This window comes from Fundulus heteroclitus, chromosome 2 (genome assembly GCF_011125445.2).
Source record: "Fundulus heteroclitus isolate FHET01 chromosome 2, MU-UCD_Fhet_4.1, whole genome shotgun sequence".
Lineage (NCBI taxonomy): Eukaryota > Metazoa > Chordata > Actinopteri > Cyprinodontiformes > Fundulidae > Fundulus > Fundulus heteroclitus.
In genome coordinates, this window is record NC_046362.1 from 1,593,888 (window position 1) to 1,619,826 (window position 25,939).

Below are 25,939 nucleotides of genomic sequence, written 5' to 3' on the forward strand. Positions count from 1 at the left end.
TTGTGCTGCTATGTAAACCAAATATCCTCTAATGGAGAATTAATAAAGCTATATCTGATCTTATCCAGCACTTTTAAAGGCATGGCTTTTCAAAACCTTGGTATACCATGAAACAGGTAACGTAAGCCTATATCAGACTTTGTGAAATACTACACACTTGCCTTTTTCCAGTTTACTGCAGTTTCTCTTTTCACATCACATGTTCATTCTTGTTAAAATGAATTTAATGTTACGGAGGGTCTGACACTAACAACTAAAGAGCTACTGTTTATAAGTTACCAAGAGAGTAAGAGGATCTGCTGAAAAAAACAGGTTACCACATTTGACCCCTCTTGACCTGCAGGGTCTGAAGGTTACTTTGAGCTCATCTAATTGCCTTCTTTTGGTGATTCCGGCAGATGGAGAACTTCAGAAAAAAAAATCCATTAACAGCTCAAGCATGTGAAAGGGCAGCCTCATTATTGCACAGACCCCTGCTGTCAGAACAGACATCCAACAACCAGCAACTGCCACCAAGAAGGCTAAGCCCTAAGTGGCAATCAGTAGCCAACCAGCTGATGGAGCAGGATTCTGCTTAACTTAACAGGATTGAGCTGGAGGAGAGCAGATATTTGGTTGGAATAAAGTGATTTTTCTTTGTGGACCACTCTGACTGTGTTCAAACACTATATATGATGGGACTCATTTAAACAGTTGTGAAATGGTTATCCTGCCAATATTCTCTCACAATGAAAATATTTCAGGATTACTATAGGTGCTACGTATCCACATATATGTACTTTATAATAATTTATCCTCCCTATTCAGAGTATCCCTTCACTGTCTTTGCACAATAGAAGTGAAAAATGGTCCTGCTCAACTCTGCTGAGGCATACCTTGTTAGAACCACACGAAGATGGTGTGTATTTCATCCCCCGCTAAAATCTGGTGCTTTGATGTGGCAAGCAAAGCTTTAATTTGACACTTTGACTTCACAACAGAAGGTAGCATGTGTTGAAAACCTGCCAATACAGTGCGGTGCGTAAGGGTAGCGTAGACGTCCTGTACACTGAGGCATTGGTGCTTGAGGCAGCCGGCCAGTGTTTTTTTTCACCAAAACGAGGAAACTTTACTGCACGTCTTCACCCTTCTCTTTCTGCTATAATTTCATGTCTTAATACAGTATGACAACATTAGCCTCGTGAGACCATCCTGATCTCGCGAGCTTTCAAGGTTTCACTCGCAGATCAGTCTGGCTACTCTCCGTTAAAGAAAATTTGGAGCCGTTCACCAAACGAACGTCCAATCAGCGTTGGCTTTGATGGGGTTGAGGTGTGACGCAACGGGAAGCGCGTCAGTTCAGTCTAAAGAACATGGCGGCTTCAGCCGATGAAACTAGCGTTAGCGTGGCTATCGAGCAAGTTTTATCGGAATTACAGAGTATTTCTTTGCTGAGCTAACGAGCCTTTACCTGCAGCAGCAAGAGTAGCTTGGCTTGTGGTTGTGTTTTCGTCGTCGCTCTGTTACGAGCGACGACGAATCTGATTGGTTTATTTGGCCCGTCTATCACCAACATAGGCCGATCAGCTAACCAGTATTTTCGCCCCTTCCCAAAATTACTTCAACGGAAGGTTTCCAGATGGATATGCGGAGCAAATCTATCTGGCGGAGTCAGGTAACCACAACATAGCTTGTGAAAAAAAGACTGCCAATACATTTCTTTAATATCTTCAGTTTTTTTTTTTATGTTTTAAAATAGGCAGTTTTGAATTTTAATAAAACATTTATTTAACCAGATAAAAGACCTGTTGAGATCCAGACCTTTTCACAAGGGGCACAAGGCCAAGAAAGCAGCGGCACACATCATACTGAACAAGAGAGACAACAAGAACAAAAGGGCTTTTAACATATAAAAAGCTTGAGCAATAAGGACTGTTTCATAACAGAATGTAGTTATTAACTACTATTTACTTATTTATCATTAATTTATCTTGAGTCATATGTTTAAGATGCCCAACAGTAGGGGCAGCACAGGCCCAACCACTTCCACAACTGATGAAATATGTAATGATGGAGTAAGCAAGATGGGCTAGCAGCACTGAAACTTTACTATAGCAGAGCAACAACAACAATACCAACATAGATTTATCTGATTTAAAGCATCAGATGACAGAAAGCATTCCATTCCCTAAAATGAATGCTTTCCCCAACAATTTCCCAAAATGTCATTATGGTTACATTATGACAATTAAGACTCTTGATGCCATGTGATCCTCAATGTGGATAAAAAATACTCTATAAATAAAAACTGGATGATTTAGCGATCTGTGGCAAATAAGTTCTTAGTAATTAAAATAATTAAGAATTGTTTCACGATAAATAATAAACTTGGAGGTTCTCATCTTTTTCTGACTTCATGAGCAGATTGAAGCAGAATGGCTGAATGTTGCCTTCATAAAGCTAGCTTGTTGCTGACCTTTGTTTAAAGGTGCATAGCCACATTATTTAACTTTTTTGTTTATTTATGCGTCAGTAACTCACTGTGGTTGCATACAAAGCCTTTATGAAAGATTATCACATCCTGCTGGCATATTAGTTGTTATTTTGGAGTTTTATGCTTTGTTTTTTGCTAAGTTTGTTAGTAAATAAAGCCTTTCATGTTTATTTACAATATTAACAGAAGTACATCCTGCACATGGGCAGCAGGGGTTAAAACAGGGAAGTGGCTAACAGCTATTAGCATCTCCCAGTGAAACAATGAAGAATGGTCCAATATCCAATGAAGAAACAAATATGATTCCAAGAGGGAAAAGACTGGAATACCGGGAATACAGTATGAATGTTGGTGTTCACTGAAGTAGACGCTAAACCTGCCGAGGCTCAGATGTGACTGCAGAGTTGGTTGGCAGGAGTAAATGTCCTGATATGAGACTCTTAAAGTGCCGTGCACCCCCTTCGGCGCTCCCAGTTTTTAAACGCACTTGAGAACAACATGCAACAACACAACATCTGAGCAGGCGTAGGGAGGATCGGGGTGTTCTGCACACCCCCGTTCTCCGATGGCGGCAAGGAGTCTGGGGCCTGGAGGAGGTGCGGACCACTGTGTCCGGGGTCTTGGCGGGGGGCTGCAATGGGTAGTCAGCGGCTTGCCAGGTGTGGGGCTGATGCCTCCGCTCCCCCCAGGAGGGACGGGGGGCAGGGGTGGCCAGGGTAAGGTGGGGGAGGGAGGGGGTTTATTAGGTATTTAGGGGGTGAGGGGGGCTCTGGCTGGGTGGCTCGTACGGGTCGTGTTGGCCCGCCCTCTTTGGGGGGCCCGGTCCGGGGGGCGTCTGGTCCGGGGGCAGGGCCGGGGGTCGGGCACAAGCAGTCGTATATATAGTCGATTTGGGGTGACCCCCCCCCCCCCCTGGTCAGTGTTGGATGCGAGTGTTATGTGGGAATGTGTGTACAGCGTCTTTTTTTTTTGTTTGTTTGTTTGTTTTTTAAATCTGTGTGTGGTGAGTGGGGCACAAGGGAGGGATGGTGTGAATGAGTTTTCTTTTTTTTTTATTTTCCAGGTATGGGTGTGGTCCGCTCCCTCTCCCAAGAACATCTCAAGTCTCCGCTAGGTGCGGAGCCCATCCCCCCACGTCCTGCCCTCCTCCGCTTCGTTGGCAGGCGCCTTGGCCCTATGGCGCATTGGTTGGCTTCGGGATTTGGGGCGGGTTCCCGGGCGTGCGCCGGCCCACTCCCGGCGGCCTATTCGTGGGGCCTGGCCCCCCGGGGGGCGGCCGGGGCCCCCGTCGCGGGGGCGGGGCGCCCCTGGGGCCTCTGGCCCCCAGGGCCCATGGCCGGGACCTCTTCAGCGGGGCTACCTGCCGGCGGAGCCCACGGGCTCGTCCCCGCGGCTCTTGAGGGCGTCGGCATTGCGGTGGCTGGGGGATTTCCTCGGGGTCGTCTCTGCTCCTTCCTTGGGGGGGGGGGGGGGGGTTGCAGATATCCTGTGTCCTGCGCCCTGCTTTAGGGGCCCCTTTGGGAGTCCGGGATTATGGGTCCCCTGACTCCTGCCTCTGTGCTCGGGGAAGGCGGGCCTTTGGTTCTCCACAACCACTATCAAGCTATTTCCTTCTGGATAATTTTCACCTAAACTAGTGCACTCTCACATCTCCCACAGGTGCTGGGTCCCAGGTATTAAGTGTTCACTTATATACAGTACTCTTATAATTTATTTATTTATTTATGTTCTTTCACTTTCTTTTTTCAAGTATCACATTACACATGTCAGCTTACATAATAATATATATGATTTAGCAATGGCATCTAGGTGTTATTCGATTGTATCTGTTGCTTTATGTCTGTTGGTTGTGCTGTTCTTTTTGCATCTCTGTTTCCAGGGGACGGAGCAGATGGAGAAGGTTTTATCATTCTCTCCCTTTTATCTCTTCTTTCTTTCACCTCGACTCTTTCTTTTTTTCTCTTCTTGTTCTTCCTTTACTCTCCTACTTTCCCATTGTAGTGTCCACATAATTTGAAATTCTCCTTGCAGGAATCACAATAAAGCTATTTACAAGCATAAATCAAGTGGAGCACTATGGCGAAAGCTGTTCGCTCCACTTGTAAAAGCAAAATCTGTCGAGCTCTATCTGGCATTGAGACATCAATTCCTATTGCCACATTGCTAGAAAGGACACTGGGGGAAAAAAAAAAAAAAAAGTTGCCATAGATTACATGTGTCAAACTCAAGGTCCGTAAACTGAATCCGGCCGTGAAGGTAATTTATCCGGCCCTCAGTAGCCAAAATGGCATATCATGTCAAAGAGGAATCTATCCTTTTAAAGTGTATAAGTGGCTGAAACTGTGCCTCCTGTAGCGAATGCTGATTTTTTAAACTGTGTAGTAACAGCATACTGCCACTAATGTCGGTTTTCCCACAACACATTAAAACAACCCAGAAATGTCCAAAAAGAGAAAAGTTAGGCAGAATGAAAGTTTAAAGTGTACCTCACCCTAATATCAACTTTTTTTGCAAATAAACTGTATAAACTAGGCCTAAGGGTGCTACTTTTATATTAATGTGCATTTTTTATATAGATCTATGTGAACTGAAATTAAATTATGACATCAAAGGTATCATCTATACATGTGCATCCAGCCCTTTTAATGACTCCATGATGCCAAGGTGGTCCAATATAGAAATGAGTTTGATACCCCTGCTGTAGATTGTTGGTCTTCAATCATGCCTAGCTGCCGGTTTATTGCGAGGCATTGCAGAGTATCATACTTGGTCCGGCATTATTTAAAATTGGTTTATCAATTTATGATAGTTCTGCGATACTGGCACCACGTCTGTTTAGATTTGTTCATCGCGCCCAAAAGGGATTATTTTTCGGCTCAAAAAAACTGTCAAAACACCATCATACGACGGAGTATTAGGGCCACACATGAAGAGAAAAAATATTTTTGCCATGACGAGATTAAACTCGACATGTCGATGTTAAAGTCGCCATGTCGACAACTAAACACAGTTTTACTGTGTTTTGGCTAAGCTACTCATTAGCAACCTATGAAACAATGCTAGCTGATGAGTTTTGGGTAGGCTTTACAGCTAAAACAAACTTTATTTCGACAAGAGTTTTGTACACTGATGGAACATTAATGTTTGTGTTTTCTGGTCCACTCATTCCAACAAAATATAGCTTCACAGTCTTTTTAAGTGATTGCTGAATGTCTGCTAGCATTACCTGCTATTAGCCTCTAATACCTCGATACTAACCGTAGTTAAACATAACTATGAATCGTTTAAACACTATGTTTGTCTCGTTTAGCAACCATTGTCCGATAGTGCTACGAGCATTAGTACAGCATTAACAGGCAACAATAATGTCGATTTAATAGTGTTTTGTGTAATTTAATATGAACTCATCAAGCTAATATAAACAATGGCTACAGGGTGTGCTCTGACATGTCATTTCTAGTCGATCATGCGCTACAGCGCCCTCTAGCTTCTTAAGTTACCAATTTCAGTCTTAATTATTTCCAGGAGAAATAATTACATTAATAAAAAAATCAAGTGCTCTAAAGGTTATTGATTTCTATTTAGCAAATCATTCTTTATAATGTTATTTCCTCAAATAATGTTTTGTCTAACTCAGGATTTGAATTGTGAATTGGTCGAAAGGATACCAAATGTTGTTCTAAACTAGTTAAGCTAATTCAACCTCATTTCATTTTCTTTAAGATGAACTTTGGTTCTCTTAGATCTGCAGTGAACCCAATATTTACTGAATTATTATTATGATGATGGTTTTCAACTATTACTTTTGATCTTTTGTGTGTACATTGTTCCTTGTTTTTTTTGTTAATTTAGCTTAGTAGTTTAGTTAAGTTACTCTAGCCTATTAGAGAGGATTTGTTGTTTGAAATATATGGTTAATTCAAATAAACAACATTCTAAAATGGTGTTCACTGGATGTGCAATTTATTTCTATTAATAAATTGTTGTACTTGAAGAGGTGTTTGTCACTCATTTATTCCATGTGTGTGAAGAGTCTGCTGTTAAAAGAATGCCAGTGCTTGAATCACACTTTAAACTATTGTCCTAATATCAGCTTTTTGGGCTGATATTCACCAAACAATACCTAACAGACTGACAGTTTTTTATTCAACATTAAATAACTTAAACATGTGTAATGGCACAACATTCCCCACAGAAACCTCACAGTCCTGTAAGACATCTCTTTTTATGATACCAGGCAATAAAGTATTTCTGATTCTGATTAAAACTGTCAAGTAAAAAGCATTGAATGGAACTCACAGTGGTCTTGATGCTTCTGCTTGGTCAGTCTGCAGTTTTTCTCCCCCCTCCACCTCCATGGTGCAGTAAACAATTCGGTTTGGAGCCACTGACTTCAGCCCCTGGACCTCAACAATTACAACCTGGAATAGACATCAGAGGATTCATATCAAAACAATATTACCAAGATTGTGGGACAGCATTTTTAAGAAGCGCTTATATTGATGACTGGGAACATCCCATCCCATGAATCCCAACATTCATTTCAGTTACAGGTGTTTGGGGTTTTTCTATACCAGCTTTTGGACATTTACAGAGTGAGATTTTTGCCCATTCTTCTTTGAAAAACAGACAACCACAGTCAGATTGCATTTAGAGCATCTGTGTAGACATGGGGTTCCTAAGTTCAGTACTTGGGAGCTACTATCATTTAGATGCAGTCCTTGAATTAAATGAATGGCTCTTTAAAAGGCTTCTGCCTGCCTCAGTTGAATGACATGCAGGAAGGTGGAGGTCAGCCATTTCATCCAGGTGTGCTTGTGCAGGGCTACATCTAGAAGCTGCAGGATAGTAGCTCTTGAGGATTGGACCTGGGCACTCCTGATGTAGACATTAGCTCTCAAGTCTTGTCACAGATTCTCAACCAGCAGGTCTGGCCTTTGACTGGTTTAACCTAAACCATCCATTGTAGCTCTGGGTGTATGTTTAGGCTGGTTGTCATGCTGGAAGGTGAACCTCTACCATAGTCTTTCTGCAGCCTGAACCAGGTTTTCTTCCAGGATGGTCATGAATTTCTGACCAGCTTCCCAGTCCCTGCTAAAGAAAAAAATCCCTACTGCAGAACACTGCCACATTAGGAATTGTGTGTTTAGGATCCAACAAAATACAGTACTGTGCATGTAAGCCATAATGTTAAAATTTTGGCATCTTCTAACCAGAGATCCTTCTGCTACACTAGTGATGGGTCCGGCAACACCGATGCGTCGGCGCATGTGTCGAGCTCATAGAGCAAAACCCGTGTCGATGCGCGTATCGACACAGGAAAGTCACGTGACCGATACAGGAACAGTTTCGAACTGACTGACGCGCCAAACTGTTTCTGTTCCCTCTAAGCTGCACGCGTGTGCATTCGCGCACAACAGCGCGCACAGCAAAGCTATGCTGCGCAGTAAATAAAATCCAACCTGAACTGTAAACAAAATAACGGTTAATAATGGTTAATTTTTAACCATTTTGCAACTCTGGTGTGATGGTGTACCACAGTCTCGCTCTGTGAGTGCCAGGTGCTGATCGGAGCGCACCACTGATGGATGGGTTCTGCAACGCCTTTTTGGTTGGGCGGGTTGCGCTGTGTGTCTTTGTTCTGAGCGTCGTTTCAGAAAAAACAGCTGATCTACCCTTAGTAGAAAGCTGCTACTCTGAGTAGTTCTCCCTCCCTTTGTCATACTCAGCATTTCCGATTTCAGAACAGATGATATCAGTCAGGTAACTAAACACAGCGCCCGTTCAACCATTGAACGTGAGCATGAGCATGAAAAAAAGCCAGATAACTGGAACGCAGATAACGTGATTCACCATGGCAATGACAGGAAATAAGGATGGAAGTACGCATGTGCTACGAGTAGAATTAGAAATCTTTAAAGAAGGCATATGGACAATATTAAACCATAAGAAACAATGCCATTGCTGTTGAAAACCGCAAGAGAGAATTGTTGAAAAAGTCAATGCATGCGCGATATGAAAGTTATGTGATGGAGAATTAAAGCTGTTTTCTCACACGTCACTCATTCAACACAAAAGGGGGAGTGTGTGTGTGTGTGTGTGTGTGGGGGGGGGGGGCATTGAAAGGACATGGCAGAAAAAAATTTGTAAAACAAAATAAATAAAAAAGCCAGTCCACAAGCATACTCGTTCACATTATATATTGACTATATCTAAAAAAAAAAAAAAATCAAATACATGTTTAATTCAAATGAAAATATAAAATAATACAATGATTTAAATTGTATTGTGTATACTTGGTCATCAAATCAGTGTCAGTTAACTCTGTCAACCAGGTTGCCTGTAGGGATTTTTACGGTCCAGCAGGTGTCAGTATTCAGTGACAGTATCGGCACAGTATCAATACAGTTTGGCAATGTGTCAAACGCTTCATGACGCCTCATCGACCGATCACTATGCTACACACTTGCTGTGCCCCCTAAATAACTAAAATCCTGATTTGTGGGGGACATGACAATGATTGTCCTGTTACAGAATATATGGATCTCAGCAGCTCCTCTAGAGTCACAGTGACCAGGGTAGAACACTTATATTTATTCTATGTCTAAAATTTTCCTTTTTCAAATCTGCAGTCAACTGGTTGCACTAGAGTTTATTTAAGGGTATTAGAGTAAAGGGGCTGAATACAAGTGCACTCCACCTTTTATAGAATTTTATTTGTAAAAAATAAATATAAGTAATACAATGTAATTTTCCGTCCACTTTCCAAGACGTGCTCCTTTGTGTTACTTTTTGAAATAAACGTTTAATAACTTCCATATTAGTTTGTGTTTGCAGTATTTACATGACACTGTAAGTATCATGCATACTCAACTAACCTCCAGATTAAAGGACAGCACAACATCCGATTTGGACAGGATGTCTCCTTCGTCCCCGATGTCCAAGAAAGAGTTATTCATGGAGGAGCGCTTAAGCTTCTGTTTGAAGTCTGGACCTCCTTTAGACACAGGCAGGCTTTCCAAGTTAGCCATCAGCAAGTTGACAGAAGAACGCATCTCTTCAATGTACAGAGCTTCCATGTCAGCAGAGACAAACTTCGGGTATCTCCTTTCCTGCAGGACATACAGGCAAAACTTGCCCTTACTTAATCAACACATCAAAAACATCTGCAAACACTGAGATTTTGGGAAAATAACAATGGTTACATATATATTAATGCGTGATTTGTAAAAGAGATGCTATGCTTTATTACATTTTATGGCTATGACTTGTAAAATTTTGATCCATAGGAAACCAAATCTCACCCTGGCAATCTTGTCAGCCAGCTGTAACCTCCCGTCCAGCTCTCGACGGATCTGAGCAGCTTGCTCATCCACATTGTCAAGCTGCAAAAGAATTCAAAAGTCAACAGACACAAGAAAAGAGTGTTGTCTAAAAGATGAAAAACATTTACACTTTAGAGTCAAATTATACAAGAATTGTTCTCATGTATAAGAGTCAGCGTGCAGAAATGCAAACCATTTTATCAAGTTAAAACACTGGTCCAATAATTAATGTCATCAGCAGGACTCTGTAACACTTGACTCCGTGCTATGGAGCCAGTTCAACTATTTGATTCAGGTGTGTTGGATCAGAAACACATCTAAATGTTACAGGACTCAGGCCTTAGGAGACTTGGCTTTGTAAAACCCTGTTCTAAGGGGCTTAGGTAAAACCTTTCTTCACAACTGGTCTATGGCACCATTACATCCATCCATCTTCTTCCACTTATCCAAGGTCCGGTCACGGGGGTAGCAGCCGAAGTAGGGAGGCCCAGACTTCCCTTTCTCCAGCCACCTGGGCCAACTCAATCGGGGGAACCCCAAAGCGATCCCAGGCCAGCTGAGCATGTCCTGGGTCTTCCTCTGGGTCTCCTCCCAGTGGAACGTGCCCGGAGCACCTCCTAACCAGATGCCCAAGCCAACTCAACTGGCTCCTCTCGACGTGGAGAAGCAGCAGCTCTATTCTGAGTCCCCTCCGGATGACCGAGATTCTCACCCTATCTCTAAGGGAGAACCCTGACACTCTACGAAGAAATCTCATTTCAGCCACTTGTATATGCAATCTCATTCTTTCGGTCATATCCAATTGGCTCACCAACTGTCGGAGGAGCCAAAGGGGTCAGGGTGCATTGTGCAATAGTCGGCAGCTGAGGGCGGGGACCTTGGCGGTCTGATCCTTGGCTGCAGAAAAGGCCACCATTACATAAAATAAGAACTTTTTGCCATTACTTTTACTATTGCCACAATATCATGCAACCATATACTGTGAATCCTGTCCGCACTGAAGTTTCCAGGTGCCAGCAGATAATATAAGTTAAGGATGTACCGATATCACTATTTGGGCTGATAACGATATCCAAAATGAATGCTGCAGTTATCGCCAATGACTGATATTTCAGGATTTATTTCTCTATCGTTAGGTACCATGAAAAACTTACCACACTGCTGAAATTGCTTCACTGTTTCAGTTACACACTCTCTATTCTCACACCCAATCCCACATGGCCATCCCCCTCCCACTCAAAAAAGACAAACACAGCAACAAGATGGAAATAAACATTGGTTATAAATATTGGTACAGTTTTAGTTTTACTTACAGGAATGACACAGATTTATGAAAAAATATTTTGATGCCAGTATATTGTGCATCCCTAATACAAATAGCTCTTGAATGTAAATGCCTGTCCATCTGCTGATCTCGTCCACTTACCTGACAGGCATTGTACAGCTGTTGGTGCTCAAACTTGCGGATTCCCAGTATCTGCTGGAACATCTCATACAGCTGCTCTTTACTGAGGATGAGCTCTGACACAGCACTCAGATGTGCCCGCTGTGGTTGGCGACGCATGTCTTCCTCCCCACGGTAGATAGTATCATACTTGGTAATCCAGGAGCTCAGCACAGTCTCTTTACTCAGACCATCAATCTCCGGAAGGCTACGGACCCGTCGCTCAATGTTTTTCTTAAAAACCTCACGAAAGTCATTGGCCGAGCAACCACCACCTTGAACCATTCGAGAAACTCGCTCGCTCTTCAGGAAGCCCTGTTTAAGAGGGAGAGAAAGGACATGTGCAACACTGAGTTTATTAATTTACTTATTAATGCATGTACTCATTTTAATAATATTTAACATACTGCAACTTTAGCCCTCAGGTCCTCAAACCAAAATCTACTTGAAATCAAAAGGACCAGACATACAACTCCAGGAGATGGCTCTATCCAGACTTTTGCATCTCAACTGTAGAACGAGCTTCCTTTGTTTGTTTTTGTTTTTTTTAAATGTGTCATATCTGGCTGTGTAGCATCAAGAATTGCTGACAAAGAAAGTGCAGCCTATTTTACTTTCACAAGTGGAGCATTACTACTTCGTCATAGTGCTCCTCCTCAGAGTCTGCTTCTACACCTGCAAAGGGAGCTATAGAAAGAAAAGCAAAACCAACCGATAAAGTATTACAGGTACAAACAACCAATGCCTTGATAACATCACTGAAATATATTTAGTATTATTTAATACATATGTATAAAGTGACAGCTGAAAATAATAATAGGGTGTTTTCTGTATAGAAGGGAATCTGTAAGCACCTGGATCCAAGCATCTGTAGGTGTTTGCAAGAGTGCACTGGTATATGTAAGGTTTATTCATAAGGAAAATGCTCAATAGTGGTTTTGAGGAGCCAAAGACCCCCCAGAGTGCCGAGGCAGACACCAGGGAAACCAGAACCCCAGATGCCCAAAAAGACCCACAGAGCAAAGGTGCGATATTGGCAGGATCAGGAAGCATAGAAATTAACGAGATGAACGGATGAGAGCAGTCAACATTCTCAAAGCGATATGCAACTAAAGTCAACAGACTAAAAATTTGTGATCCATATTTAGATCCTGGTGTGCTTTTTAAAACAATCGATCCGGTAGCTGCTGCCGCAGGACTCCCGAATTTGAAATACCCAGACATTTACAACAACCTTATCAACTTTCCATCCCACTACACCGAATAATTGCTCGAGGCATAAAAAAGTATTGAGGGATATGAATGGACTCAAGTCAGGATTTGTGGCTGAGATTCTACTGTGGAGTTTACCACAACGGGATTTCATTGTTACTACAAGGGAGATAGACACTTGCATGTTGTTCTGAAGTGCATTTAAAACTGGGAGGGCCAAAAGGGAGTGCCCAGTGCAGCCCACCCCACTTCCAGAAGGCAGACAGCGTCCCCCCTCATACACCCCACCCAGAGCCCTCAATGTCTAAATGCAAATGGGGCAGAGAAAGCCATCAGGTCACCCCCCACCCCCAATACATGCCCTAGATATGTGTGTTGTGAGAATGTTACTTTCTGTGCATTAGCCCAAATCCATTTCAATGCTGTTTAAATTACATTTGCTGCTGTTTTAATGGTGATTATTCAATGTTAAATTAAGTAAAGCTTAATTAAGTGTGAAAATTACCTAAAAACTGCTACCTGCCACCTTCTTAACTATGATCAGCCACTTTGATGTTTTCCAGTCAGGTTTCCATGCTCACTACAGTACAGAGACTGCACTTGTCGAGGTGTTCAATGACATCTATATAAATGAAGACTGTGGAAGAACCACAGTACTGGTATTATTGGACCTTAGTGCAGCATTTGATACTTTTGATCACTTCCTTCTGTTAGAGAGCCTGGAACACTGGGTTGACCTGTCTGGTACAGCACTCGACTGGATTAAATCCTAGGACAGGGACTTTTTTATATCTTAGGTAACTTTACATCAAAGATGACAAAATTCACACGTGGGGTTCCCCAAGAGTCCCTCTTGGGTCCCCTCCTATTCAATATCTACATACTCCCTCTAGCTCATATCAAAACATTAGTTACCATAACTATGCAGATGACACACAGCTCTACATTACCATGTCACCAGGTGACTATCAACCCATACAACTGCTAAGTAAATGCTTAGAATGAATCAATGCATGGATGTGCCAACATTTTCTACAGTTGAATAAAAAGAAAACTGACTTAATAATTTTTGGAACAATAGAGGAGTGATCAAAAGTTAGCACACAGCTTCTGCTGCTTCAGCTAACAACCACTGATCAGGCCCAAAATTTGTGTAGTAACAGACTCTAACCTGAACCTTCAAACGCATCTAAACTCAATTATAAAGTTGGCCTTTCTATCACCTGAAGAACATTTTCAGGATTAAAGGATTTATGTCTCAGCGGGATCTTGAAAATCTAATCCATGTGTTTATTTTTAGTTGAATCGATTACTTGAACTGTGTTTTCACAGGTCTACCAAAAAGTTGATCAGACAGCTGTAGTTTATCCAGAATTCAATAATACTTTATTTTTCCCAATAGGAATTTAAATGTTGATGTAACTTAATTTGGCAAGGAGCTATTATAGCTAGTGATAACTGTGGGCAGGAAAGATCACCTGTAGTGGTCCATTTTACAACTAATCTGAAGAAGCCTTTGACTGAAGAGACTCTGTTTTCCAATGATAATGTCATGAAGAGGATGTTCAGGATTGTCCATAATTTTCTTGATTTTATGCAAAATCCTTCCTTGCATCATTGTCTCCGGAGGTTCCACAGTCGTTCTCAGAACAGAACCAGCCCTCTTTATCAGGTTGTTGAGTCTTTTTAGGTCCCTGGGTCTAATGCTGCTGCCCCAACAGATGATGACAGAGGAGATGTGCTCTTAACAACAGACTTATAGAAGACATGCAACATCTTTCTTGAATCCTGGAAGGATCTTAGCTTCCTCAAAAAGTCTGCTCTGTCCTTTCTTGTAGACGGTTTCACTGTTGCCTCTCCAGTCTGTTGTCTAGATGAAACTGGGTTTAATCTAATCCTGTTTCTCCTGAAATCTACAATCATCTCCTTTGTTTTGTTCACATTCATGATGAGATGATTGCTTCCGCACCATGCCACAAAGCAGTCCCCCAGCTCTCTGTACAGGAGTCAGACTTCTGCTGGAAGTCTGAAGGGTACGGTCCCCTGAGGTGCTCCTGTGTTGCTGACTACACAGTCCTTCAGTCTCACAAACTGTGGTCTCTTTGTCAGTTAGTCATTGATCCAGGCAATTGTTGAGGCCTCCACCTGAGTCTTCTGGAGTTTCAGATGAAGCAGGTTTAATTAATTTAAATGTTATTCATATAACACCAATTCACAACACGTCATCTCAAAGCATTTCACAAAGTCCAAATTAATCAAATCACACATATTGGTCAAAACATTTCCCATCTAAGGAAACCAGTTGACTGCATCGAGTCTTGACAAGCAGTATTGTCAAGACTCCCTCATACCGAGCATGTAGATCAGGCTGAATTGTGTTAAATGCACAGCAGAAATCAAAGAATAGGATCCTCATGTGCTGCCCGTTTTGTCCAGATGACAGTGGGCTTCTTGAAGCTGGTGTATGATGGTGCCTTCAACTCCAAGGCGATAAGCAAACCGCAGGGTTGTGATATGCGCTGGTTTGCTTACACAGGTGGGCTGACAGGAGTCTCTCCAGGACAGGGGTTCCCAAAGTTTTTTAGCCGCACACCCCCTTACGTGTTTCAGCCGGGTTGACGCACCCCCAAGAAAAAATAGATAAATAAATTATTTATATTTATTTATTTATTTTGATCAAGGTCTTTTTATTATTTTTTTCTTCTTTTTCTTTACATACACCACACACACACATACACAAAAAAAAAAAAAAAAAACAACGAAATATACAACAAAAATCCCTCCCCACCCTCCCCTCCTATACCGGGTCTACTACCCCAACAAGAATACACCTTTTATTCATACATCAGCCGATACAAAGCACAGGTTTGCAACACAAAACCAATATTTGACCTTTACACAAAGTTATCTGCCGAAATATTCCCGACATAGGATATAAATGGCTGCCAGACGTCAAAGAGTTTGTTTACAGATCCCCTAACAGTATATCTGATCTTCTCTAAATGAATGTAAGACATAACTTCTCTTAACCAATGTCCATATCTTGGAGGATGTGGATCCTTCCATCGAAGAAGAATAAGTCTTCTAGCCAGTAGAGAGCAGAAAGCTAACACAGTCCTCTGATGTTTGCTTAAAAGAGGTCTCTGCTGGAGCCACCCCAAAGAGAGAGATGAGTGATGATGGACAAACAGTTTGTCCAAATATTCCTGAAAAAGTGTTGAAGATGCCTTGCCAATATCTGTGTAACTTTGGACAAGACCAGAATGTGTGTAAAAGTGTGGCTGGAGATTGTTTACAACGATCACACGTCGGATCCAAGTCCCTTTTTAATTTACACAATCTGTCCTTAGACCGGTGTAAACGATGTACTACCTTGAATTGAACTATAACATGTTTCAGACATATTGAGGACGAATAGATATTTTGAATAATTTTTTGCCAAACTGTATCTGATATGGACTCCTCCAAGTCCATCTCCCACTTGACCCTCAAGGAATCTAAATTGGTATCATTAAATTAACTGAGCAGGGAATAGACTTTACTCATAGAGTGTCTTGTTACAGACTTGCACATCAAAACCTCATCAACAAGGGAAGTTGGTGGATGTAGAGGAAAACATCCAGAATTTGACATTACAAAATGTCTCAATTGTAAATACCTGAAAAACTGTGACTTGTGAATATCAAATTTCTGTGTGAGCTGTTCGAATGAGGCAAACTTATTGTCTATTTAAAGATCGTTTAGAGAAGTTATTCCCTTTAAACTCCAGGCATAAAAAACAGAATCCATTAGTGAAGGAGCAAACATGTGATTATTTGATACTGGAGCAGATATTAATAATTCCGTACTTTTAAACATCCTCCTGCACTGATTCCAGATTTTTATTGTGTGAGTTATAACCGGATTAGAAGTATAAATTGAGATTGGTTGATCAAACGGTAACCGGGAGCAGAGTAAAGCAGAGAGAGAACTAGCCGTAACTGAATTCCTCTCTAAAGTCACCCAAGTGGAAGCAGGGTTGTCCTCTCTCAACCAGTACAGTAAGGCTCTAATATTAGCCGCCCAGTAATAATATAGGAAATTGGGGAGTGACAAGCCACCAAGACCATGGGGTAGCTGTAGCGTCTTACAGCCTATCCGCGGTTGCTTCTTATTCCAAATAAATGACGACAACTCACTATTTAAATTTGTAAAGAAAGTCTTGGTGAGAAACACTGGCACGCTCTGAAATAGATAAAGTAATTTAGGCAGTATTGCCATTTTGATTATATTGATTCTACCTCCCAGGGATAGAGGCAGAGATGCCCATGTAGTGATGTCTTTCCTAAGGTTCACCAGGAGAGGCACATAGTTTGCTGGATAAAGATCTTTGTGACTGTAAGTAATCCAGATACTAAGGTATTTAAATTTAGCAGGGCTAATTTTGAAAGGGACTGAACCCATATGCTGCACTTCCATTGGAGTCACAGGCATCAATTCACTTTTTTGAAGGTTAACCTTATAGCCAGAAATGTTTCCAAACTTTTGAAGTAAAATAAGTAACTCAGGAATACTAGATAAGGGATCTGAGATATAAAGAAGTGTACCATCAGCATATAGGGAAACTTTATGTTCAGTGCCAAACCGATTAATACCTTTAATTTTGGGGCTGTTTCGCAAGGCCACTGCAAGTGGTTCAATTGCAATTGCGAATAAAAGTGGCGAAAGTGGGCATCCCTGCCTCGTCCCACGTTTCAGTTCAAAATACCTGGATAAATTACTGTTAGTGCGTACTGCTGCCATTGGCAAGGTATATATCAACTTCACCCATGAAACAAATTTAGGACCGAAGTTAAACATCACCAAGGTCTTAAATAGATAGTTCCATTCCACCCGGTCAAACGCTTTCTCAGCGTCCAGCGAGATTAAAACTTCATTACAATTGTGACCGGGCGGGGCAGAAGTATACAACACATTAAATAGCCGTCTGATATTAAAGAAGGATTGACGATTTTTAATAAAACCAGTCTGGTCAGGTGAAACAATTGTAGGGATAATCCGTTCGACTCGTTTTGCCAACATCTTTGTGAGAATTTTAACATCAGTGTTTAATAACGATATTGGGCGGTATGAACTGCAGCTCAAGGGGTCTTTATCCTTCTTTAAAAGCAGTGATATTACAGCCTGACGCATAGACAGCGGCAGTAAATGTATGGCCAGAGACTCCTCAAAAACTGATAGCAGCAGGGGAGAAAGTAAATCAAAAAACTTCTTAAAAAATTCTGCCGGGAAACCATCTGGTCCTGGAGATTTTCCATTTTGCATATTTTTAATTGCAGAGTTAATCTCAGCTAAAGAAAAATTTATTTCCAATTCATTAGATAAATCAGAACTTAGTGAAGGGATTTTAATATCTTTAAAAAAATCATCCAATTCAGTTGGGTTAAGTGAGGCTTCAGAGGTATACAAAGATTGGTAAAATTTGCTGAAACATAGACTAATTCCAGCATCCTCATAACATTTTACACCATGCTCATCATTAATTGCTGAGATATCCTGTTTAGCTGAGCGTTGCCGTAGCTGCTGCGCAAGAAGGCGTCCAGCCCTCTCACCATGCTCATAGTAGCCACACCAAGATTTGGATAATAAATATTCGGCCTGTTGGGTAGATAAGATGTTAAACTCTGTCTGGAGTAATACACGTTTCTGAAGAGAGTCTTGTGTAAAAGTATGGTAGCATTCCCTATCTAATTGTAGAATCTGATCTGTTAACAATTTTAGCCGTTCGATACCTTTCTTCTTTTTGTTTGCACAGTAAGAAATGATTTGACCTCTCAGGTAAGCCTTTAATGACTCCCAAACAGTGCTGAGTGGCATCCCAGGAGTCCGATTAATATCAATAAAAAACTTAATTTCAGAAGTAAGCATATCGACGAAGTTTTCGTCAGATAAAAGTATGGGATTAAGTCGCCAAGGACGATAGACTGATTGCACAACAGGAATGTTCAGTTTCATTGTGAGCGGACTATGGTCAGAAACGACTATAGCTCCATAATTACATTCGCTCACTAAAGGTAAAATCCGTTTATCGAGGAAAAAATAGTCAATCCGGGAATAGCTCTTATGAACAGGAGAAAAAAACGAATACCGTCTTAGGGTCGGATTTCGAAAACGTAACCACTCCATAGGTGTTAAGAAATGAATTAATTGACTGGGCAGATTTAGAGAGAGAGATCCTTCCCGCTGTACTACGATCAAGGGATGATAGCACACAATTCACATCTCCTCCAATTATAAGGTTATGTGTTGAAATATTAGGTAAATTTGAAAAGAGCGTGTTAAAAAATGTTTGATCATCCCAATTTGGAGCATATACTGAGACTAAAATAACTGGAAGCTAGGGATGCAAATTATCGATTAATTCATTAATCATTAGTTGATTATCTTATCGATCGACTTTCGATTAATTGATAAGTGGCGTTTTTCACCTGAGTTTCAGGGCTTCAATAGGGCCTTAATATAATTGAGGTATTATATTACATTAGCCAACATTATGATACCATAATTATATTGTATTATATTATACATTCCTCAAGTAATTATGCATTAGGAGAAGAAAGCAGACACGTTTTTAAGGTAAAACAAAATCTTTAATTAAAAAAAAACCTGGCTCAGTTCTTGCATTTGAAACAGACATAAAAAGAGAATAGAAGAAATTAAATAGAGAGCCAAACAGAATATTATTGAGCCTATAGGTTAGAAAGAAACTGCATAGGCTATTAATTGGGTAATCCTCAACAATCCTAAAATGAAACATCCGCAACATATTTCTACCTCAATTTGTATAGGGTTACAGCAAAATAGAATGAAACGTTCACAGGGTCACAGAACACAACAACATAGCATAACATTACAGGGCCTCAAACCAGAACAATCAAATAAAGTGGTGATTCAATATTACCCTCTCCTAACTGAAATGTGGCACATCAAAACTTGACCTAGGCCTAGGTTCTATATATTTTTGTTCAAGAAAATAAGCATGTTAACGTGCTCTGGGGTAAGGCGTGTACGTAGCCTGTTTACAGTGAGCCCAGCTACTGAAAACACACGTTCAGAGGGGACTGATGTGCCTGGCGTACACAAATACCGTTTTGCTAGTGTTGCCAGTGTCGGAAACCTCCTTTCATTCACTTTCCACCAGCACGTGGGGCTCGACTCAAGTGGTGCAGGAGGGTCCTTTAAGTACATATCCACTTCACTCTCCACGTCACCTTTGCGGGCATCGGAATAGGTTTCACCCAGAAGTAAACTCATAGCAGATGTAGGCTTAGCCCCATGTCGCCGAGGCCCTGCTGTATGGACAGTGTTACCGTCGTCTCCAGCGGTGGCGGCACCTGCAGTGATGCTGTCGCGTTCGGCTGTAGCCATTTGAAGCAGCGTGGAATGAGTTGACTTCCTGGTAGCTGGAGGAAGAAATCCTAGGTGTTTGTGACGAGGGTCAAGCATTGTTGCGATCATAGGGGTGGATGTGTTGAGGTCATCAGACTGAATCTGTTGAAAATAGAAAGAATAGGCATAGGCCTACAATTACACATATAAAAATGATACAATTGAATGACAATTACGACCTATTTGCATCATTATTTATTTTATTCATCATTATTATTAGTCTATTGCATAGACCCTATAGGTAGTTTTAATAATTAATGGATGCATACCTTCATGCGCTCGCCCAGCGAATCTCGCACTTTTTCCTTGAAGTCTGCGACTTTGGGGCTGTCCTCGTCTGAAGCGCTGAGGTGAGTGTTGATTAGACTGAACGTGATGGGGTACGTGTTTGAGATTGACACCTCCGACTCCGCAGACATCACCGTAGTTGCACACTTCAACGTTCCCAACACGGGTGCCATATCTTCCATTAGCTGCCAGTAGTTGTCTCTCAACTCCAGCGTCCTCGCATTTGCCAGTTTTGTCACGGATCGGTCTGATAGCACGGCTGACACAGCCCATCGCTGTTCAACCAGGCGCTCAAACATGTCGCAGACTGAATTCCACCTGGTTTTACAGGATTGAATGAGGCGATGCGGAGGAAGCGACATTTGGTGTTGCTTTTCTTCCAGGGCTTTGGTTGCGATTGTGCTGTGGTGGAACTGTTTGACCAACCTTCCCGCTGCTGCGATTGCTCTGTCTACCCCAGCAGAAGCAAAACCATCATTGACAGCGAGATTCAGGGTGTGCGCGAAACACGCTACTGATTTCCAGCTGACTCGTGTAGGATTGTTCGCTTGGACAATATTCCTAGCATTGTCGTGGACACATGCTGTAACGCGCCCGGAAAGTCCCCAAGTCTCCACTATATAATTCAGCTTCTCAGCCAAGTTGTCGGCGGTGTGTCTGTCAGACATGCTCGTCGTAATCAGGATTGCAGATTTTAACAGCCAGTTTTCGTCGGTGTAGTGGCAGGTAACTGTGATGTAACTTTCTGTTGTGAGAGCCGTCCAACAGTCTGTTGTTAATGCTACAGCTGTAACAGCAGCGAGCTTTGTTTTTACCTCACTTTTCTTTTTTTCGAACCGAGCTTCGAGGCGAGAAGTTATTGATGTTCTCGAAGGGATGTTGTAACCTGGCTCTATGAACCCAATGAGATCCTGAAATCCTGCACCGTCAACTGTGTTGATTGGCATCAAATCCCTCTCGATCATGCTGCAAATCTTCTCTGTAATGCCCTCCGCCCTTCTCTCATCACACGCTCGCCTTCCAATGGTAGCTGTGATTTTAGGTTGACCAGGTGAACTGGTGGTGCCATGCAAGACAGCAGCATGCACAGTGTTCAAATGATAACTGAGTGAGCTAGTGGAACTGTTGTATTTCAGTACCGCAATACAAAGAGAACATTTGACTTCTTTGCCGGAATTAACAATATTGAAGTGGTCCCACATCGCACTTCTTTTCGCCCGCTTCATTTTGTTTTCAACCCTGGTCTCTCTCGCGACACGAGGCGTGTTCTCGTTCTCACGCTGTGTTCAAGTTACAGTAAAGCGCAAGCACCCTCTAGCGGTTAATCGTGATTAATACATTTTGATCGAGCAACCTCTTGATCGACAATTAATCTAAAGTCGATTAACCGTTTGCATCCCTACTGGAAGCGCATACAGTTTTCCAACCACAATAACATAGCGTCCGGCAGCGTCCGTTTTGACACAGGATGCCGTGAATTGCACCCGTTTACCAACTAAAATGGCTACACCTCTCGATTTAGATTGGAAATTAGACTGAAACACCTGACCGGACCATCGCCTACATAGATTTACACTGTCTGCTTTACACAAATGGGTCTCCTGCAAGAAAGAAATATTAGCCTCAAGTTGTCTTAAATGTGCCGTAACTTTCCTAAATTTCACTGGACCATTAAGGGATTTCACATTCCAACTCACACAGTTAACTGGGTGACTGTTGATGAACCTATTAGTATTAGGACTGCTCATGAATGGTCAATCAGATGTAGTACAATAACCACAAACCATCACAAAAAGGTAACCTGACAGAAGGCATATTCAAAACAAATAGATCCGGTATAGCCCCACCCCTCTCTCCTGAATAACCACGGAGAACCCAACAAACAAAAAATCCACACATTTGTGCTTGTGCTGGGGAACTTGTCTCCCTGCCTGGGCTCCCGCCAAGCTAAATAACAATAATTAAAAAAGACAAAAAAAAAAAAAAAAAAAAAAAAAAAAAAAAAAAAAAAAAAAAAAAAAATATATATATATATATATATATATATATATATATATATATATATATATATATATATATATATATATATATATATATATATATATATATATATATATATTATATAGAAAAAGAAAAAAAGAAAAAGGTTCCTCTACTTTAATGTCGTTTATGCTCCTTGCTGCATCGATACAATAAATGCATCACTGACCAAGATCTGGACAGACCCCCTGCGAAACCCTCATACATAGAACACAAAAGAAGAATGTTGTCCCTCGGAATAGTGTAGAAAATTAAATCAAGATATAGCACGGGACATAATGTCGGAAAGTTCTGTACAACCTGAAATAATGGAACGATGGGGATTGGACCTGCCGTTAACGTTGGTCCTCGCTGGCCGTCGCTGAGATGATTTTCTTTTTAACGTAATCCATTGCTTTATTGGCATCCAAAAACTCCTTGTCCTCCTCCCCATGAGAAATGCGGAGCCTAGCAGGAAAAAGCAGGCCGTAACGAACATCTCGTCGGTTGCGAAGAAGCCTCCTCACCTCCGAAAACGCCGCCCGAGCCCTGGCCACCACCGCTGTATAATCAGATGTGATGATAATCGGTGCCTCCTTGAAGCGAAGAGGGCCACGGCTCCGGGCCCGACGTAATATTTCCACACATTCTTGATAATAGTGCAGCTTAGCGACAATAACCCGCGGCTTATCGCCTGACTTGCTCCCACTGCCAGTGCGATGAACTCGGTCAATCAATGGCGCTTTATCCATCTGTAGCACCTCTGCTAGCAGTTTAGCCACTGTTTCAGTGGAGCTGGATTCTGGCGTCTCGGGAACCCCAATGATCCGCAAGTTGCACCTTCTCATGCGTCCTTCCATATCGTCACACTTCTTTTTGAGCCCATCAACTTCTTCTTTCAGCTCCAACACAGTGGTGCGTAGAGTAACAACCTCATCGGACCAGGTTGACAAGCCGTCTTCTACCTCTTTGACGCTTTGTTTAACGTGGTCTAGGTCGGCACGGAGTAGCATTGTGCCGTTAGCCACTTCCGCTCTCACCGCTTGTAGCTCTCCTTTAATAAAAGTGAACTCTTCAGCCAGAGCCTCTTTTATTTCGGATTTAATCACAGCTGAGATATCGGTTTTTATAGCGGCAAGAATGTCAGACTTCAAGGAGAGTGCGTCCGCCTCACCACGGGAAGGAGAAGGGGGTGCTGAGCTTCCAGCTATAGCAATAGTCTGCTCCGAGGCGGTATCGGGCCTAGCAGCCGGAACGCTAGAGTGTTTGCCTTTCCTTAAACTTGTCGCCATTCTTCTACTCTTCCAGGCAGGAGTCACTTAGAGGACGAGTCCGGACAGACCTAATGCTCAGAACAGCAAGGACATTTAGTGGAGAACCATAAACTAAAGAGGTTAAAGCGGGAGCCCACGCGAGGCACGTGTTACTCCTCTTCCGCCATCTTGTTCCCTCTCTATATTTATTTATTTATTTATTTATATATATATATATATATATATATATATATATATATATATATATATATATATATATATATATACACATATATATATATACAAACTGTATATACCTATATATATAAACGGTTGCAGCGGTAACAACAGCGGTGTGCATGTCATGCGTGTCAGTGCTTGTCACCGGTTCAAAGTCACAGCACCATGAGCAGCAGCGCTGGTTGTAGGTGCTGCGCGATCCATAGAGAGACCGAGTCACTCAATTTAATCTCGTAAATAAAACTTTCGGCCCAAATTAAATTTTTCCTCTGCTGACGTAAACAATGTAAAGTCAGGAGAGAGAAAGAGACATTTTATCGTTTTCTTCTGCCGTATCCGTTGCGATTCTCTCCTCTGTTGCCTCTAATTTCTTTCTCACTCTCTTCCTCTCCTCTTTAATGACTAACTTTCACCTTAGATGTCTCACCTGTTTCCATGATTTCAGCCAATTGAGCATATTTGCGAGAATGATTGAAGCAGAGACCACAAGCCATGTGCGCATATACAGCACAATGCGGATTTTTCATCTTAAGCATCTTAAGCTTAGAACAAGATTTATTAATAAATACATTTTCGTGTTAATACTGTATCGTTCCGTTATGACACTCAAGCACCAGACCGAGGTTTTGCTGCTAACACTTTATTTTAGGACGAACAGGAAGGGACAGCTTTCACTCCGCCAGTCCCCGAATCACGACTCCTCCCTCCGAAAGTTACACATTTCTTCCGGTATGACCCCAAAGCAATCTGATTTAAAGAAATAGTAAGTGTGCAACAGCACTTAGCAATAAAGTCTAATACGGATCTTTACTATACATTTTTATTTATTGATTAAGTTTACAGTTATTTAGGCTTTACAATGGAAATGCTTATTTACATGTCTTTATTGTGTGTGTGGGCGGGGGGAAACCACGGTCAGACGCCATTACAGTTTTCGCCTCACGCACCCCCACATGATGCTCGAGTGTGGCTCGCATGATGCTCGCGTGTGGCACCCCCTAGTGGCAGCTTGCGCACCCTGGAGAGCTAGAGTTACTGTTACTCTGTGCTCTCACGCCTACCCTGGATGTTCCTGGGCTCTCAGCGTCTCTCTGGACTCACAGCACATTACCAGCAGCCCTCCAGCTCCCTCTCTCCAGTCCTCCAGCTCCTGCCATCTTCATCCTCCTGCACCTGCACAGTCAAGACTGGTTCCTTCTCTGCCCACAACTCATCCTGGTTTCAATAAAACTGTTAAACTAAAGCTCTGTGTGCGACTGAATTCAAGTTCAAAATCCCATTCATGACAAGCGGAAGTAGCAGTATCTCCTGATTCGGCTGAAGACAAACCAGTGGAAGCAGAAGAGTTCATGTTTGAGGTTGAGGATAAAACATCGGAGGTGTGACAGGAAAACTGTGGGTCAAAGGAGGGTGGGATCTCTTGACCTGCATGATTTGATTGGCATACCAATAAGACAGAAATCTGACTACATATTTAGGCACACCAGCTTGACTCAATTTGAAAAATACTATAGCTTTCTGTGGTTTACATGGTGAAAGGCCTTTGTGGCATATAAGAAACAGAAAGATCATAGAGTTCTTGCAAACCGAGCACACAAACCGTACTGACCGTGGAATCAAGACTGTATTCACCACGATCTGCAACAGACAACAGAGGCTCCACTCTATCCGCTTTGGAAACAGGGAAACGGGGTAAGCGAAGAAGGAGATGCGAGGCTGTTGGGCAGGCCTGCTGACTCAGCTAAAAGCTAACCTATACAGACAAACACTTTCATGCCTCACTCTGGCCAACGTAAGATCCCTTGCCAACAAACTTGATGAGATCTGGTTAAGAATCGCCGTGCGCAAGATGGACAGCTGTGTAGTGATTTTCACAGAATTGTGATTAGACAGCACTGCCCCTACTTAGCAGCAGGATTGGAAGAGCACACGCTGTTCCTGGCCGATCGAGCGGCGGATGCTAATAAAAACAAGGGAGGAGGTCTGGCAATCTACATCCACAACTCCTGGTGCACTACGGCAAAAGTAGTCAGAACCTTCTGCTCACCTGACCTGGAATACTTTACAGTTAAGTGCAGACCATTTAAATTGTCTAGAGAGCTCAGCTATGTGATAATTATTGCTGTTTACATTCGACCGAAAGATATTGATAAACTAGCTCTTGAAGAACTCTACTGCTGTGTTACTGGCCATATGAACAGTAATCCAGAAGCGGCTATGATAATTGCTGGGGACTTCAACCATGTTAATTTAAAGT

The 25,939-nt window shown here is 42.0% G+C and overlaps 1 protein-coding gene across 5 annotated transcripts in view; it reads right to left on the reverse strand.

Moving 5' to 3' along the window:
• Positions 1 to 25,939, reverse strand: part of cadps2 (Ca++-dependent secretion activator 2) — a 216,673-nt gene that overhangs the window by 183,069 nt on the left and 7,665 nt on the right. For all 5 annotated transcript variants that reach the window (XM_036145524.1, XM_036145517.1, XM_036145521.1 and 2 more), the window contains exons 2-5: positions 11,225 to 11,557; positions 9,778 to 9,858; positions 9,352 to 9,585; positions 6,773 to 6,894 (exon numbers count right to left, since the gene is read on the reverse strand). In XM_036145524.1, coding sequence (XP_036001417.1) covers positions 6,773 to 6,894; positions 9,352 to 9,585; positions 9,778 to 9,858; positions 11,225 to 11,557 — 770 coding nt within the window. The remainder of the gene's footprint in view (positions 1 to 6,772; positions 6,895 to 9,351; positions 9,586 to 9,777; positions 9,859 to 11,224; positions 11,558 to 25,939) is intronic.